Genomic DNA, 19,234 nt, shown 5'->3' on the forward strand with positions numbered 1-19,234 from the left:
TAAATAACAGTACTCACTTCTTTGAAAGACTGCTGCCTCTTAAACTGTAAGTTTCTCTTTGGCTTCTGACCTCTCTTCCTTTGACTGAGGTCAAATGCCTTTATTTGAGACTAGAGGCCTGTTGCACAAAAAGATTCATGCAATAAGCCTGGGTCTCGGGTGCCGGAGGAAAACCGGTGCCTCTCCAGCCGGAGCCTCCTTCACAGCCCTCGCTGCTTCGGCCAGAGCCGCCTTCAGTCTTTGCTCCGCCACTTCGCACCTACGTATGCAAATTAACCGCCATCTTTGTTGGTGGTTAATTTGCATATCTCGCTGATTAGCCAATGGGAGGTGTAGCAAAGGTACGGTCAATTTCAATCTCTGTCTATTATTAGCTAGGATTGGGAGGGGATTGCAGGGGTGAAGTGGAGTGATTGCCCCAGGGATGCTTGTTCCAGTGCCCATGTGCAGCTACTGCCTCAAGAATTTGCCACCACATAAGGGATTTTTTTTTTCCTCAGGAGGGTGTTTCTTTATAGCTCTTAAGCTTGTAAGAGATTCATGGGGGAAAGTGGGGGAGAACAACCTGGATTTGCTACCACATGAAGACTATTCTTTTTTTTCTCATAAGGGGCTTCTTTCATGGCTCTAACACTTGTAAGAAGTGTCCTAGGGGTGAGTAGTTAACTGGGATTTTTTTTCTTGGTGGGTAAGTATTCATTTTTGTTGCATACTGTTTTGTGTTTTTTTTGTCTTCTGTGTCATTCGTCATAAGAAAGAAAATTACTGGCAGTTAAATCAAATGAAGTTTTTCCTTTAGTTTTGAGAGTTTGGATTTTGAGCAATGGGAATACTCTCTTTGGTCCTTGCCTTCTGGATGGTGTCTATATTGTTACCAATTTAGATCATCCAGGCCCTTACTGCAGGGACCCAATCTCCTGGAAGGACCATCTGTCCCCCCAAGGGTTCCTTCTCCTTCAGTGTCACCTAGGCAAAAACAAAGAGTTCAGCAGCACAAGCTATATTCAATGGCCAGAGAACGGAGAAGTAGGAGTTGAACTCACAAGTCAACTTTTCTTTTTAAAGAAGTATGGGGAGCCCTGACTTGTGTGCTCAATGGTTAGAGCACCGGGCCATGCACCAAAGGGTCATGAATTCAATTCCCAGTCAAGGGCACATACTTGGGTTGCAGATTCGATCCTTGGTCTTAGTCAGGACATGTGCGGGAGGCAACCAATCAATGTGTTTCTCTTATATTGATGTTTCTCTCTTTTTCTATCTCCCCTCCCCTTCCCTTCCATTCTCTCTAAAAATCAATGGAAAAAATATCCTTGGGTGAGGATTAAGAAAAAGAAGTCTAGGGAGATTGTTATGGAGATAACATACAAGGGGGAGACATATGCATTAGTTTTTGTGTAATAGGCAGTCTCTTTCTGGAATTGAGGCACTGCTCATTTTCTTTCCTTATATGGTTTGAGTTGGATCTGACATAGCGCCAGAGGGTGTGACAGTCAGCATGCTAATGTATTATAATTACAGTATAATGAGGTTTAGGGTCTCTTCTGGTGGTCAGATTCAGTGCCGTCTTGGTTCAGGGCAGTTTTGGTCAGTTTTTGTTATACTAGCCTCCTTCCTTCTTTTGTGTTTTTCCTATGATTGACATGGAAAGATAAGTACATAAGGTTTCAACAGCTGAAGGCCTACTGCCATGGCGACACAATCAACATGAACTTGGCAGCTAGTTTAACAGATTGGGGATTCCCAGCAACTGGTCAGATGCACAAGAATTTACCTGGGGCTTATACTTGGCATTTCTTTGTCTTTTTATCCCACTATGCCAGCTCTCAGGGCAATTTTTCTTTAACATGAGACCTTCACCTGAAGTCTTTTCCTTGGGAACTCCACCTGGTTACATGTGCAGACACCCTCGTTCCTCCTCTTTTGCCTTTTTAACAACATGGACCAGCTTTCCCCAAACAATTTAAAACCCTAATGGCCATTCTGAGGAGCCTTTGCTTTAGTTAAGTCCACCTTAAGAGTCCCAGTCCCGTCCCATAGAGGATTCTAAGCCTCTCGGAGACAGCAGATTCTTTGATTGGTATGCAGAAGCTTCTAAAACACAAAATGACTTCAAAAACACGGTTAAAAGGATCTTTAAAAATCATTTTGCCATCTGAGCAGGGCTTCAGAATTTCTTACTGTTTGTCCTGCCTATTGACCAGCTACTTAAAAAAATTAATAACTCTATGACCAGAAATTTGGTAGAATTAAAAGCTAAAATTCAAAGTCTGATAGAAATTTTTAGGTCTTTAAAGAAACTCCCAAAGCCCTCCTGCAAATACTAAAAAATGTAAACACAGTCTCCTAAGCCTGAAATCAAAGTAAAATGATGATAAAGAAGAGCGTGTTAGATGGGTACAGAGCTGAGTAGGCTCCCTTGTGTAAATCCAGCTGTTAGCATCGGTAGCTAGTTATCAATAAAAGGAAGGGAGCAGGAGAATCAGACATTAAGAAGCCTAATCAGCTACAGAGCTGAATCAGACAATAAGCCTGATTAAGTATGGAAGTTACAGCTTCAGACACCCCAAGGCATCGCAGCATTTCTCTGCCAAGGAGATTAACACCCCTCCCTCTCCCATGTAGGGAGGAAGGACTGGCTTTTCCAATACCTCCAGGGTACAACTGGTCTACTCCCCAGACTAAGAGGGGGGAGAAGTAAACAATAAAGGAGAAATCACTGTGCTGGGATTTCTGCTCAGTAGAAGCCAAGATTTCTCAGGGGGAGGTCCTACTATCATACACGCACAGTAGGAACTAAGGGTCAGAGCCTAGCTTTGGGAAAGGATTGGATTGGATAAGGGACACAGAACCCCAGAAGGTTAGAGAGAGAACCCAACACCAGCCTGCAAAGGATTGGGAAGTTGATTTGTTAGTTTAAAAGGGTACCTGGTCCTTTCCAAGCCCAAGATAATATAAGTTATAATCTCTCTCTCTCTCTCTCTCTCTCTCTCTCTCTCTCTCTCCCTTTCCCTCTCTTGGACATTTATTCATGAATTCTCCCAGACAGGGACTGAACTAATGGCCCTATTTCTGGGCCTGATGAAGACAAAGCTGGACTTTTTCCACAGTAGGATGGCCAGAGATGAGACACCTGGAACCCAGGAGCAGCCTTCTATTTCTATTCCAATAAATCTTACCACAATACCTCAACCTCCCATGTGTGTGTCTCCCAAAATGCGTTTCTTGCAACTCTGTGAAAAGACTCCATTTCCACTGGCAGCATAGCTATCCCACTCCAAGTGTCTTAAAAATGTATGTCAAGGACAAATACATATTTTAAAAATCTTTTTCACAAGTAGTAAAAGCCTTAGTCATCTGAACAAATAATCTATTTCATTATTTATAAACTAGTGAGTTTTGCATTGTTCTGCCTGTCTCATGGCTAAAATTTTAAAACAAAACTATCTGATCTTTGGTTGCACCTGTTTATATATATGTATGTATTGTGGAACTTGACAAGCTCAGAGGAGGCCTGCATGGCAGCATTGCAAATTTAGAGACCTAAAATAACCACATAGGATGGTCTGAAATTAAAATTTTCTAGTTAAAAGCAAGTCATGGTGGACAGTCATGTCCTAGGCTGGTATCTTTCTTGACAAAGAGCAATCTTTACCTTTACTGAGCCTGTTTATTGTCTTTTGCATCTAGGCTAACATAACCTTTGGAAAGTCAAGGTAATTTTTTTCCTGACTCCTAAAGGCACAATGTTTTACCAGAGCAGAAGCCACAGAACCCTCATTGTTATTGTTAACCGTGTTAATTGTTAACTATCCTATATCCACCTATGAAAAAGAAGTATATGTCTATTTGTTTTACTTTTTATCCAATCCCAGAGATTTCCTTGCTTTGCTTTCTCCCACCTCTCTAATCTATCACCAATTAATTTCATGTAACCCCCTTACACCTTCCCTTGGATTATGATGTATAAAATAAGTGGTAATACCTCCATTTTGGGGAGAATTTTCTTAATCTATTAAGATTTTGCTTCCTGTTGCTGTTAGTTTGGCTCAAATAAGCTCATAAAAATTCTTTCATGTTTGGATGCGTCTTATGTTGACATTTAGTCTACCTCCAGAGTATATTATAAACTTGATTTGCAAAGACCTCTGTGAAACTCAAAATTAAACTGGAATGAGTGGTCCTCTGGGCAAGATGCAAAGGTGGCTTCCTGGGTTCCTGTCCAGGTGGATTTGAAGAATGAACCACGGAGAAAAGATGGAAATGTATTGGGAAACAAGTACAGGCTCCCACGTGGGGAGGGGGAGAGACCCACCAAGTCCTTCTATTCTGAGGTTTATAAAGGCTGCAGTTCTTTGTGTCCTGATATCCCCTCTGATTGGTCACTATAGCAGCTTCAGAGCCCAAACTCCATATGGGGTTCCCCTCTGTATCTCCCCGCTATTCTTCTATTCCACGTGACCTTCCTCTTTATTCTGCGAATGGGTGGCTTCCTCTCCTTTTATTCTGTGAATGTGTACCTTTTGGCAGCTCCCAGCTTTGCAGCCCCGTGGTTCTCCCCCATGGGCCCCCTAATTCCTAAATCTCCCTAAACCTGTCTATTTTTACCCCTAAAAACTCCTTTCATCTGTTTAATTGGCTGAAAGAAATTAAGCACTTATGTAAATTAAGAAAAATCATAAAAATTCACTCAAATGTTTTTCAGGTTATGGGTAAATATTTAGTAATGAAGCTAACTTAAGTTGTTGGTTTAATTAATTTAAAAAGACCTGTCTTTAGATTTATACACATTTTTATGATACTTTTATTTTACCTGAGTTTACTGAACTCAGTTAATGTTTCCTCTCTAGCAAAATTTGTCAACAGAAAAAACAGTTTGGGATAATAATTCTGTCTGATGTCTCATGAAGTTTTCATGGGTAATCTAAACATAATTGTTGAGAACTAATAAATTAAGTAGATGCAAATGGAATAAAATGTGTTTAAGTAAACTTTTTAGCAATAATTATATTTTATATGTACTTAGAAATTGCTTCTTCAATCTCTGGTAAGTTGAAACTTAAAAATTTGCTAGCTACCTTAAATGGTGGTTAGTCACTGAATAGCTAGTTCGTTTCCAAATAAAACACAAAAATATTAATTTCTGAAAATAGATTACTTACCTTTGGCTTCTTACTACAAAGGAGCTAAAAGACAAATTTGGATTTGTTATGTTTTGCACTTTGTTGAGGAAGCATAAGAATTATAAAATATATTTGTCAATAAAAGAGGCTGTGTTTTTAGAGATCATTAAACAACTTAATGGTTTTGCCAATCTGTAGAAGCCTGCTATAACAACTCGTAGTTGCTTACTTTTAGCTTTTTAAATGAGAAGTTAACATTTTTAATGGTTAAGAATTCTAATTCAGGTGGAAGAAATTAATATAACATTGGTTATAATACCAGCATAAGGCTGCTTTCACTGGAATGTCATGTTTGAGAGAGACACACATCACCCCAGACAGCATTAGGCATCCTCCTCAGTTTATGCAGCCCCACGCAATGGACTTGTTCTGCTTGCATCCAGTTTTTTCATCAGTTCCCTTGACCTTGCCTGATGCTTGAGGGTGACAGGTACAGTGAAAATGCCAAGAAGTTTCCAAGGTTGTATGATTTGCTCAGTGAAGTAAGTGCCTCAATCACTAGAGATTGTGAAAGTTAGACCCAAATTGAGAAACAAATTTCCTAAAAGTTTCTTTGCCACTGTAAAGGTATCAGCCTTGCAGCAGGGGAGAGATTCAATCCATCTGGAAAACACACGACGACAACAACAAGAACATATTGATAGGCCACACTAAAGGACAGCTGCATGAAGTCCAGCTTAAATGCACTGTGGTAAATGAAGGAATAACAACAGCTGAAAAGTAAGGTTTGTCAGGGAGCCCTGAAGAATGCGTGGCCATCTTGGGTTTCCCATAGCCCAGACAACTTGTTAATTTATAGCCATTGTTTACCCACATTAGTTTCTCTAACTTAGGAGCAGACTGCTGTCATGCTACAAGGGCGTTAGGACGGTGAAAGTCTAGCAATAGGGGGCCGTTTTTGCAGAAGTAAAATGGATGAAGAGGTGCCTCTTATGAATGAACAATAAAAGTGGTTTCTTGAGACAGAATGTACTCTTGGTAAAGATGGTGTGAAGACTGTTGAAATTACAACCAGGGATTTAGAATATTACATAAGCTTAGTTGATAAAGCAGAGGCAGGCCTTGAGAGGATTGACTGCAATTTTGAAAGAAGTTCTACTGTGGGTAATATGCTATCAAACAGCATCCCATGCTGCAGATAAATCATTCATGAAATGAAGAGTCAATCAATGTGGAAAATTTGACTATTGTCTCATTTTAAAAATTGCTTCAGCCATCATCACCCTAATCAGTCAACAGCCATCAGCATCAAGACAAGAGCCTCCACCAGCAAAAATACTACAACTTGCCAGAGGCTTAGATAATGGTTAGCAATTTTTAGCCGTAGAGTATCTTTAACATCTTTGTAGATATTAAATTCTGGTTCCAGTCATTTTCTTTGAAGCTTTGTTATGTAACTATAAACTGGACTGCATCCTGAGTTTTAGTTTTCTACAACTCACCAAACTAAAGTTTCCAATTTTCTCCCACCCTTCCAATTTTTCCCACCAAGCTCCTGGGAAGGGACAGTCCCAGGTCTTCCTCATGACCTAGATGGCAGCCTGACTTCAGGGGCTTGAATCTCGCAACTGAAGAAGACCCCTCCTGACTCCTGTTCTTGCACACACGCTGGAGACCTTCAAATCAAATCGACTAGGAAGAGAAGTACCTGACACTGATGTAGATTGCTCCTCCCCAAAACGCCAGATCAAGACTTTCTACTTCAACTAAACAGAAAACCTTTCTTCTTTTCTTTCTTTCCTTCACTCTGGCATTAACCTGGAAAGATAATGCCATCAGCTGCATCTCTCAGGCCATCGCTAAGGGGAGTCAGCTCTGGAACGTAGAACATGTTTTTATTTCCAGCTGGGAGAGAGCCTAACTGACCCCTGCTTTGAATGGGCAATTGTGCCCCAACAGGATTAATCTTTGTATGTGGTGGTTATTTTTTCCTTGGGCTCATGAATGCCTAGATGGCTGGTTCACAGCTGGACAATCACTTTTAAATTATTTAACTGCAGCCCTTACCTGTTCTAGAAAGGACCTACCAGAAGGCATCCATGTTTAAGGAATCACTTCCTTCGGCAGGGCCATATTTTCCTGGTTAGAAATAGATACAAATGGGAATATAATCAGAAACTCCTTCTTAACTCTTGGAGACATTGCAGATTATGTTGTTAGGCAGGCTTAAAATATGCAGCAAACCATGCTGTAAGTAGATGTGCTGCCATCCAGGCTTTGTTGTTGCATTTACAGAGCACAGGCAGTAGAGCAAGCATGCTTCCTAGGGTCCTAGCATTTTTGGAATGGTGGATGAGCATTGGCGTCACCAGCTGTATTAGCCCCTAAGAAGGGAGTTAGCTTGTCCTTTGAAGCCAGGCATTGACTTCTCTTTAGCTGTAAAAGTCCCAGACGGCATCTTCTTCCAATATAGAGCTGTTTTGTCTACATTAAAAATCAGTTGCTTGGTGTAGCCACGACATTAGTTACCTTCATTCATCTTCTGTGTAGCTCTCAACAGCTTCCACCTCAGCACTTGCTGCTTCACCTGCTCTACCTATTATGGAGACGGCTTCTTTCCGTGAACCTCACGAGCCAACCTCTACTTGCTTCAAGCTTCTCTTCTGCAGCTTCTTTAGCTCTCTCAACCTTAGTAGAATTTAAGAGTCCAGGCCTTGCTCTGAGTTAGGTTTTGGCTTAACGGAATGTTGTGGCTGGTTTGACCTTTTATCTAGCCCACTGAAACTTTCTCTATTTCAGCAATAAGACCATTTCCATTTATCATTCATGTGTTTCCTGCAGTAGCACTTTTAATTTCCTTTAAGAACTTTTCCTTTGCATCCGCAACTTGCCTGTTTGGTGTGAGAGATGTATCTTTCTTGGTTTTTGACATGCTTTTCTCACTGAGCTTAATCATCTCTTGCTTTTGATTTAAAGCTAGAGACATGTGACTTTTTTTTTTTAACTTGAACACTTCGAGGCCATTGTAAAGTTATTAATTGACCTAATTTCAATATTGTTGCATCTCAGGAGATAGGGAGACCTGAGGAGAGGAAAGATGAGGGAACAGCAGTCAGAACACACACAATATTTATTAAGTTCACCATTTTATGTGGGTACAGTTCATGGAAAACAGTTGCAATAGTAATATTAAAGGTCACTGATCACAGATCACCATAACAAATACAATAATAATGACAAAGTTTAGAATATTGTGAGTATGACCAAAATGTGACATTGAAACATGAAATGAGCAAATGCTGTCGGGAAAGTGGCACCAAATGACTTGCTCAAGGCAGGATTGCCACAAACCTTCAGTTTGTGAAAAAAGGCAATATCTGTGCAGCACAATAAAGCAAAGTGAAATAAAATGAGGTACGCCTTTATATGACATATCTGTAGAAATGTGAGTCTGAAGTTCAAGAGAGAGGTCTGATCTAGAAATGTAAATTTGTGAATCATGACAGAGAGGGGGACTTAGGAAGGGAGAGATAAAATCAGGAGACTACACAGCATCACCAAGGAAGTGAGTATAGATGAAAAGGACAGCAAAAAATAGGACCCTGGGACACTCTAACATTGAAAGATGAAGAAAAAGAGAACACAGCAAAACAGATGAGTGACCAGTGAGGTGAGAAAAGTAGCAAGAGGGTGCTGTGTCTTAAAAGAAAACAGAAGAGATTGTTTCACAGAGGAGAGAGTGAGCAACCCTATGAAGTGCTTCTGATACTAAGACTTGCCTATAGAGTGGCACCATGTAGCGTCCATTGGAGATGTATCAAGTGTAGTTTTGGTTGCAGATGGGGATGAAAGCCCCATTGGAGTGGACTTCAAAGAGCAGGGGAGGGGAGAACTTGCAGACAGTGGGTAGAGACAATTTTGAAGCAGTTTGCTAAAGAGAAGGGCAAAAAATTGGGAAGCTGTTTGTAGAAAGTGGGTCAAGGGTTAGCGATTTAGGAAGGGAGAAATAATAGTATGTCTGTTTAGCAGTTGGGAATAACCCCAAAGAGAGTGTACAGTTGATGTGGTAGAGGACAGAGAACTGCTGTTGGCCAAATGCCCTTGAGTAGGTGAGATGCGAGATGATTTAGTGCACAGGTTAAGGCATTGTCTCTTGATAGGGGCTTGGAAATTTCTATCTGTATCTCAAGAAGGAAGGCAAATCTTCAGTGCAGATGCTGCTGGTGGTGGGAGTTTGAGGAATTTCACTTCTAATTGCTTTACTTTTCTTAGTGAAGGAGAGAGCAAAGTCATCAGCTGAGAGTGAAGACAGGAGATGAAGTGATGATGAGTGAAGACAAGTATGAAAGAACTGTTTGGGAGGGTAAGTTGAACAAAGAACTCTATATGACACTTGCCAGACAGGATTATGGTTAATTTGCAGTTCATGTCTTTAGATCAAAACGAGACCATTAGCCTGGTCACACTGTAAGGTCGTGAATTGGCCTGATTGTCTCAGGGAATAGGGAGGCCTGAGAAGAGGGAGAGAGATGGGGAATGGCTGGTTTCCAACCAAACTGGCTTCCCTCAGTTGCGTTCAGTTGCATGGAGAGTTTGATCTAACCTGCATTGTGGTTTTTGTCAAGTACAATGAAGCAAAAGAGGGGTAAGGTAGGTGAGGATGAGTGCAAGGAGGTGATTAGATTAGAGTTGATTAAGTAGGGGAGAGAGAGGACGTGAAATGGGAAATGCACAGTGGAACAGTGGTGGAACAATAGATCAGAAGTCCTAGAGGCAAAGGTTTGATGAAGGCAGTACATTAAAGGAATGTAGCCTGAGAGTGAAATAGATGAGTGATTATGAAGAAGTTACAATTACTAAAACTAAAGTAGGGCATGACCCTGGGGGCATGTGACTAGGGGGGAGGATAAATAAGAAGCTCATTGGAGAAAATAAGGGTCTTTTTTCTTTTTCTAGAGTTACTGTATTATTTATTTATATTACAACTGTAAACTTACTTTTGCCCACCCTTGTATAGTCAAATTTATGAAAACTAAAGGCGAATACAAAGCTTAAAAGCAGTTCAGGAGAACTGACACATTACCAACAGGATAAAAACAATTTGAACAACATTAGATTTCTTTTTAAATTTAAATTCTTTATTGTTTAAAGTATTACATATGTTTCCTTTTTCCCCCATTGACTTCTCCTCGGCTGCTCCCACCCCACAGCACATGCCCTCAGCCCCCTACTGTCTGTGTCCATGGGTTATGCTTATATGCATGCATACAAGTTCTTTGGTTGATTTCTTACCCCCCCTCCACTGCCTTCCCTCTGAGGTTTGACAGTCTGATCAATGCTTCTATGTCTTTGGATCTATTTTTGTTCAACAGTTTATGTTGTTCATTATATTCTACAAATGAGTGAGATCATGTGATAGTTATTTTTCTCCAACTGGCTTATTTTGCTTAGCGTCATGCTCTACAGTTCCATCCATGCTGTTGCAAATGGTAAGAGTTCTTTCTTTTGTACAGCAGCATAGTATTCCATTGTATAGATGTACCACTGTTTTCTAATCACTCATCTGCTGATGGGCACTCAGGCTGTTTCCAAATCTTAGCTATTGTAAATTATACTGCTATGAACATAGGGGTGCATATATCCTTTCTGATTGGTGTTTCTGATTTCTTGGGATATATTCCTAGAAGTGGGATCATTGGGTCAAATGGGAGTTCCATTTTTAATTTTTTGAGGAAACGCCATACTGTTCTCCACAGTGGCTGCACCAGCAATGCATGAGTGTTCCTTTTTATCCACATGCTCGCCAGCACTTGCTGTTTGTTGATTTGTTGATGGTAGCCATTATGACAGGTGTGAGATGGTACTTCATTGTCATTTTGATTTGTTTCCTTTTCTTACCAGCACAGAGCTTGGGACACAGTAAGCACTCAATGAGCATCTATTGAATGAATGGGATGACTGACAACTACCTTGATGGCAATTTTGATTAAGTTTCTATCTTCCTTGTGCCATCCCATTTGCTCTTAGCCCAGGATTGCTCAGGCAAAACTGTTTGAGATCAATGGGAATTAGCACGGGTGACCATTGGCACCACTGTGCAACCTGCAAAATTCCTAATAGTGGCGCTTGCTTTTCTTTATTATTTTATTTTTTAAATTACAGTTGGCATGCAATATTGTATTCGTTTCAGGTGTACATCATAATGGTTACACATTTATATAACTTGGGAAGTGATTCTTCTGAGAAGCAAAGTACCCACCTGTCCCATACATAGTTATTACAATATTATTGACTATATTCCCTATGCTGTACTTTACATCCTGTGACTATTTTGTAACTACAAATTTGTGCTTTTTAATTCCTTTCCCCTTTTCACCCAGTCCCCCAACCTCACTCCCATCTTTCAACCATCAGTCTGTTTTCTGTATCTATGGGTCTGTTTCTATTTTGTTTGTTCATTTACTTTGTTTTTAGGTTCCACATATAAATGAAATTACATGGTATTGGTATTTCTCCGTCTGACTTACATTACTTAGCATAATACCCTCTAGGTCCATCCAAGCTGTCACAAATGGTAAGATTTCATTCTTTTCTCTGGCCGAGTAATATTCCATGGTGCATTTTCAATACATATTTAACAACTTCTTGTGCAGAGTCTTCCAGGTCCTGGTTGGTCTCACTGTCTCCTGCTCCACCATTTCTCCAAACCCCAAACCTGCTCTGGGACAGGAATAACATTGCTCATTTTTACTTCAGAGTGAATAAGCCACGGAGTCTCTCCTAGGAAAGCACACATTTTAACTGAGGGAATGAAAGGTTTGGCTCCTATGGAAATATTACAGGTCACAGGGGGGCAAAGCATAGTCTGGGGTCAGGAGAACCGCATCCTGAAATCAGACTAGAGAAGCACAGCTGCCTCGTCAGCCTCTGCCCTGAGTGGCCCCTGCATCTCCGGGAAAGTCTCCCCATAGACCCGTTGGCTTCCCTTTTCATTCCACTGTTCTGAGGGCACAGCCTGCAGTCCTGACACATTAACTCCATAATGTGAGGAAGGATGCCAAGACAGGAAGAAAGGGTGTGAGGGGGCCTCCCAGGTGGGGCACCTGGGAAGACAGCCCCCATTTACACCTGTTGTGGGGAGGCTGAAACCACCCCCCCCACACACACCCACCCCCAGTGGCTCTCAAACAGTTAACTCGGTGAGTTAGGGCAAGATCCAGTGATAATGATTCTGTATTCTTTTTCATTTCTGTTTTATTTAACTTTGTTGAAGTATAACTTATACACTGTGTTCAATTATCTTTATTTAAATGTAATGTGCAAACTATATACACTACATGCACATTTCAAGTTAACACTCCAATCAAGACCTAGAATGTTGCTGTCACCCCAGAAGTCTCCCTGTACTCGCCTGCAGTCAATTCTCCCCCACTGCCACCGCAAGAAACCATGGCTCTATTTTCTGACACTGTAGATGAGTGTCGATTGTTCTGGAACCTTACATAAATGAAACCGTGCAATCTGTCCTCTTTGGGGTCCAGCTTCTTTTATTTAACACAATGGTTTTTGAGATTTATTCATGTTGTTGCTTATTTCTTTCTATGCTGATTAGTGTCCTGATGAATAGATGTACCACAATTTATCAGTCTCTGTCTACTCACCTGTTGAAGGCCATTGTGTTGTTGGGTCTTTAAATTTTTCAAATGGATCAGCAGTTAAGCTTCACTTAGTACCAGGCGGTGACGGAAGCTGGGAACACTGACCACCACTGTCAGCTCCAGTGACAGGAACAGTGAAGTCAATGGGCAGAATTGTTAACGTTTGTCTCCTCGGCTTTTTCTTTAGCGCAGGTTCCTCTTCCCTGGGCTCTGCTAGCGAGCTGGGGCAGGCGGCAGGCTCAGGCAGTGGCAGGGCAAGTGGCCAGACAGCTAGTGAGGTATGAGGGGACTCAAGGTGGTGCAGAGATTTGACTGGCTTGCTTGCTGTGGGGTCGTGTCTTTTTTGACCATTAGTGGTTTTTATATAGTGCGGTAACCTGGTGTCCCCAATTTCAAGCTGGAATGGGGTTACTCAGGAGTTCTAAGTAATCTTCCAGGTGGCCCACCAACTAGGCTAGTTTAGGACCCACTAGTTCATAGAGTGTCCAGTCTGTAGAAGCCACCAGGAGTGGGCTGCCTTTGCCTGGGATTCCAGCCCCACTCCCCTGTCTACTAAAGCACTTGAATCACAAGGAGATCACTTTGGAGAACAGCAGAACCAGATATAACTACAGCAGAGCCGCTCTGAACACACATGTAGATTCTCCAATCCAGTCATAGGCACTCTGCTAGAAAAATAGAGCTAGCCCTGTATTTCTTGAGCAACATGGTCCCTAAATGCAAGTCAACCACTTCATCTGGTGCTGGGGGGAAGTAGGGAAGTAGCAGCCAGATCCGTGCTCTCGAAGATAAAGGTGTTTGACCACACAATTTCCCCAGATTGTGTGCTTGTACTTTATGGAAGATCTAGGGGACATTTAAGGGTAACCTGGACAACGCAGGAGTTTCACATTAGGACGTGCGGCTTGATAGTAGATGCTGTTCTGAGAGCCTTTCATTCACAAATGTGCTTACATTTCTATCTAGTTTCATCCTCACACCCACGCTCTGGGCAGACAGGGTGACTACTGGTCCCTGCTTTGCAAGTGGGGATGCTGGTGTGCAGAGTAGTGCGTGGGGCTGGGACCCGGGAGAGCGAGAGCCCCATCACTGCAAGTGCAACATGGGATCCTGTCTTTATTTAAAACAACCATGTTTGCCCCAGATGGTTTGGCTCAATGGACAGAGCATGGCCTGCGGACTGAAGGGTCCCAGGTTCGATTCCAGCCAAGGGCACATGCCTGGGCTGTGGGCTCAATCCCCAGTAGGGGGCGTGCAGGGGGCAGCCGACCAATGATTCTCTCTCATCATTGATGTTTCTATCTCTCTCTCCCTCCCCCTTCCTCTCTAAGATCGATAAAATATATTTTAAAAAAAACAACAACAACCATGTTTTGTTCATGATGGGCTTTTTCCATTAACTTTCACTTTTAAAATATTGTGTTCAAATATTATTTACCTTGATTACTGAATCTTTTGCACCCCAGGCGAGTGCCTCAGTTGCCTCCCTCTAGTCTTGGCCCTGCAGGCTGGATGTATTAGCCTAAATGCCTATGAAGTGGCATTTATCACATGTCAAGAGGGATGGATAGCAGTAATTTCGTATGGTTCAACCTAATGGATCCTCCCAGGATGGAGTCGTGAGGGCCCACTCGGGTCTGCGTGCTGCATGTGACCACTTCATTGTTCCATGCAGGGTCCTCAGCTTGGCTGCACCTAGAACCCAGCAGGGGCTGTTAAAGCCGGAGCCCCCGGCTGGGGGTGGGGACTGGCATGTGTGTTTTCAAAAAGCTCCTCTGGGCAAACCTCTGGCTTCCAGCTCCTGGATCAAACTGGGCTTCTGGGTTTGAATTCTGGTGTGGACACATTGTAGCCACAAGATCTGAGGCAAGCCCCGAGTTGTGAGTGTTGAGTAATGTGGGTAAAGTCCAGCACAGTGCCTGGCTCCCAATAAATCCTGGGTAGCCATTACCGAGTGCTGAGGTTCAGAGAAGTTAAGTAAGTCAGTGAGGTCACACAGCAAGTTAAAGAAAAAGTTGGATTTGGATCCCAGGTCTGTCTGGCCCCGTAGCCAGAGCCAAAACATCTATACTTGACACCCTCTGAGTGCTCCCTCCAACGCTGGTAGAACCCGGTAATGGGCCCACAGGGTTTTCCAATGAACCTGTTCCACACGGCCACCCAGGAGGACGCCCTTGGCCGGAGCTGAGCTGGCCAGGCAGAGAGAGGAGGTGCTGCGGCCTAAGCGAGGGGCTCCTTATCTGGGGGATTTCCCTCCCTCAGGGGAAGCCCCCTGAGCCTCTCTATTAGCTTGTGCGGTTCACCCCAAACTTTTGCCTGAGCTACCAGCTGCCTTCCCAGCTTCACTTACTGGAATCTCCTTTTAACATTTCTGTTCTGGCTTCCGTTCCTAGCCCTCAGCCCAGACCAGAGACTTCCTGAATGTTGAAACTGTGGGCACCACTGAGACCTCTGCCTGGTGGGACATTTTCCCCTTTTCCTTTCGGCCAGGCCTCAGGGCAAAGAAAGTGAGTGAGCCGGCCAGGCTCATCTCCCGCCACCTCCCCTCCTCACCTTCCATCCCAGATGGCCCAGACGCTGGGGTTCCCGCCCATGTGAGGCGAGCTTGCCATTCCTCCTGCCAGGGGCGGGGGGGGGGGGGGGGGGGGGGGGGGGGCTGTCTTGCCTTGCTCTCTAGGCAAACCTGTGGTCATCCGCTAAACCCGGATCTGATTGGAAGCTCCTCGTGGTATTCCCACCCCTGCCTCCCCCTCGGGCCACGCCCGTCCCCTCCAGCTCTTCCATTGCCACCACACTTAACAGAAATCTTCTGGAATTCAGTTGTACCCACCTCCATCCTGCAGACTAGAGCGCACCTTAGGGCAAAGGCTGTTCCCTTCATCTCCCTGGCACCCTGCACGGTCAGTGTCTCCGGCGCTAACGGGCAGCAGCACCTCAGTGCTCATTGCCCACCAGGCACCTCTTAGCCACCAGGCCTGATTTCATTCATTTAACGTGCATAATAATTATTGCAATCTTTCCTATTTTACAAATGAGGAACGTCAGGCACCTAAAGCTAACGTGGCTTGCCCACAGTCACATGGCTGCTATGTGGTGGAGGTGAAATTTGAACCCAGGCGTTTCAGCTCTTAGGGTCTGTGCCTTAATCACTGCCCCACACAACCTCCCCTCAAGCATCTCAGCTCTTACTGGGGCCAGAGCAAGCACATATGTGCACACATGGGACATGAGAACACTGTAAGGGGAAATGTAGCTTCATGCTGAATGGTGTGGCATAGAGCAGTGCTCTGCAATGCTAATGTGGACATACATCAGCTGGGGATCTCTTAAAGCGCACGTCTACATCGGGCCTGAGACTTCATTTCTAACAAGTTTCCAGGCGCAGCCAATGCTGCCAGTCTGTGGCCCACACTCTGAGTAGCAAGGATGAACTCCAAGAGTAGCAGGAGACAGGGGAGGGAGAGTTCAGTGTGGGCTGGGTCTGGGCTCAGGTAGGAAAGGGGAGGTAGAGAACAGCCTTCCGGGGTCATCAGCGATCCACTCTCAGGAGGCTGGGAGCAAGGACTTGTGCCGAAAGCTGCCTGGACCCTCCCCCCCCCCCCCCTTGACAAGCAGCTACACGAAGCAGGAGCTGCACACGTGAATGGACTGTTTCTGGGAAATGCTCCGGTCCTGATCACGGCAGGAAACATTTTGCAAATTCAGAAGTCAGAGCCAAAGGGAAGTGCTGTGTGATCTACAACCAGGCAAATGGGAACAATCTTCCCCGAGTGGTTCCCCAGGAGGGACGCGTTTCTGCTGGCTTCAGGACTTTGACCCTCTATAAAGCTTAGCGATGGAACAAAAGGAAATTCTCAAGGAGGAAGAGTGCCCAGCTAGCACGGGAGAAGCAGCTGCTCTGGACCAAACCATGTTCTCTACGATGGAGTCCTTCGAAATCAATGGTAAAGTACTACTCCCCAGTGACACACTTGCGTGGTGAGGTAGGCTTTCTGTTGGTGATGAAGACTGGAGATGCCATAGAAAGTGTGGGATAGCATCACAGACTCCCACTAATACATTTCCAGAACGTTTCAATAGAGAATTTGTGTAACGCTAATGAAGGATGCTGTATTTTTAGCATATAGTAGGGTTTTTCAAGCTTCACAATTTCTTTCAATTGCATTTCTATAAGATTAATGCTAATGCTCATTATGCACCCCTTCTTTTTATTAGTGTCTTAGTCTCACACACAGGTTGTGTGATGAAATGGCAATGCAAGAGGAATGAGAAGCTTCCACAGAATGGGAGCCAAGTGCCTCATATTTATTTCATGCATTCCTTTGAAACGCTTTAAGGTGACTGCTGTTCTAGCTGTTGTGTTGACTGGGGAGTGCTTTCTCTAGCTTCATATTTAGTTTGTTTAGGCTAAACTCAGATTTTAAAAATTCAGTCAACTCTGTTGTCTTTATTTATTTATATTGCTCGGTGTTACGTGGCTGTTGCATCGTTTAAATCTTCTAGAATTTGTAGCATTTAAAGTCACAGGTGAGTGCTTGCCACAGGGGAGCGCTGGTCTGCCATTCTAGAGTATCCTCTGCAAATCATCTTCCAAGTCGATCAGCTTTCCCACTCCCAATCTTCTCTGGAACGACTGCAGCTCTGTCCGCTGGCCTCGGTGTCCCTCTCAGCCCGCATCTGTATGTGCAGCTTGCTGGGTGGATTTTCGGGGGGACAAAGATGAAGGGTCTGAGGTGCAGCAGTGCAGGAACCATGCTTCTGAATGACTTTAATAACTGCTGGCTGTTCAGAACTTTGGGGAATGCAGCATTCTGGTTATATGACCTCTAAGATACTGAGGTGTTCAAACAAAGTCAGCCGGTCAAACATTCAGCACCTGCTACCTGCTGGGCATTGCACCCAGCACGGAGGAAACAGACACCAATAAACACAGTGTCTGGCCTTAGGGAGCCCACAGTCCTGTCAGTGGTGGCAGGAGACTGGCAGGGCGAGCCCACCGTAAACTATTTCTATACAGTTCACCCCCAGCTAGAACTGATACTGGCACAGGACATTACAGAGGAGCCTGGTGTGGGCCCTGGAGGTCAGAGCTCAGATTAATGGGCAAAGGGGATTAGTTAGGAAATGGTGTGGTGGCTGGGGTGGGGAGGAAACCATATGTGCAAGAGATATTCGCGAGGAGTATTCAGAAACATGAAAACAGCTCAATGTTGTTGGACCAAAATTAAGTGGGGAAAGCTCAGTGGGGATTGAGACTAGGGCCAATTTGAAAGGGTAGAAGCTGGGCTAAGAGGTACTGGTGTGCATTTAAGATTACTCACCATCATAGACAACAAGCTGGTAAGAGTAATGCCGAGGACAGAGGAGCGTGGCAGCGACAGATGAGGCAGTTGTGAAGAAGGAAAGGGAGAGTGGTCTGGGCAATGTTAGGAGTCAAATCAGAGGGACAGTAATGGCAGGACCGGCAAGTGAGGGAGACGCAATCCCAGATTACTGACTTGGGTTGTGGATGCCACTTCCTAAACAGCTAACCAAGAAACAAAAGCACTTCTGTTTGGATGGAAGGACTATTTTCCTAAGTGCATTTGTGACCGCCTGTCTTCTTGTACAGAGATCCTGGAACAAATGGAACTTTCTAGATGAGTGCCATTATAGACAGTAATCTCTATGGGGCTCTGTAACATAGCGACCCCTCAGGTCTGTCACATCACATGATTATCAGTTCTTCTAGTGTTGAGAGCAATTAAGACCTACTCTCTCAGCAAGTTTGATCTTTATAAAGGAGTTCTGTTGTCTATAATCAGTGTACTGTGTATTGGGTCTCCAGGACCTACTTATCTATTCATTGTAAGTATGTTCCTTGTCTTCCAGCCCCTCCACTTCAGTCCCTGGTAATTTATATTTATCTGCATCTATCTTTTCCTCATCTTTGAAGAACATTCTTCTTGACAGAGAAAACCCAAAAAAATATAGGTAGGAAAGTTATAATTTTGCTTTTTTTTCTTTAAATCTTCACCTGATTATATTATTTTATTGATTTTTTTTTTAGAGAAAGAGGAAAGGAGAGAGAGAAACATCAATGTGAGAGAGAAACATTGATTGGCTGTCTCTCATATGGGTCCTGACTGGGGATTGAACCCACAACCTAGGTATGTGTCCTGAATGGAATTGAACCCGTAACTTCCAGTGTATGGGATGATGCTCTAATGAACTGAGCCACCTGGCAGGGCTGGTATTCGTTTTAATTAACATTAGGCATTGTCTACAGATCATTTAAAAAATTTCCCAACACCTTAACTCTGGAGTCCATTCAGGGTCAGCCCTGCTGATGTGACTACTATTTGTTCATTGTTCTGACTTTTTCTTTGTTGTGTCACTATTTCTCAGCATCTTTTAAACATCTGGCTTTACTCCAGAATTTTTTTAACTTTATTTAGAAATAATTATAGATTCATG

General features: G+C 43.5%; 1 protein-coding gene across 5 annotated transcripts in view; it reads left to right on the top strand.

The window, feature by feature from the left end:
* The first annotated feature begins 205 nt into the window (after positions 1–205).
* The window catches only part of MARCO (macrophage receptor with collagenous structure), a 51,257-nt gene continuing 32,228 nt past the window's right edge, over positions 206–19,234 (top strand). Inside the window, exons 1-2 of one of the 5 annotated variants that reach the window (XM_070423479.1) lie at positions 206–341; positions 9,393–9,483. In XM_070423479.1, coding sequence (XP_070279580.1) covers positions 9,444–9,483 — 40 coding nt within the window. In that variant the 5' untranslated portion in view covers positions 206–341; positions 9,393–9,443. Of the gene's footprint in view, positions 342–623; positions 689–9,392; positions 9,484–16,590; positions 16,723–19,234 lie in introns of those variants that run through there. The other 4 variants (XM_070423480.1, XM_070423478.1, XM_070423477.1 and 1 more) reach the window with 4 other exon arrangements.

The sequence above is a fragment of the Myotis yumanensis genome, unplaced genomic scaffold, assembly GCF_028538775.1.
Source record: "Myotis yumanensis isolate MYYU_CA2020_CCGP unplaced genomic scaffold, mMyoYum1.0.hap1 SCAF_8, whole genome shotgun sequence".
NCBI lineage: Eukaryota > Metazoa > Chordata > Mammalia > Chiroptera > Vespertilionidae > Myotis > Myotis yumanensis.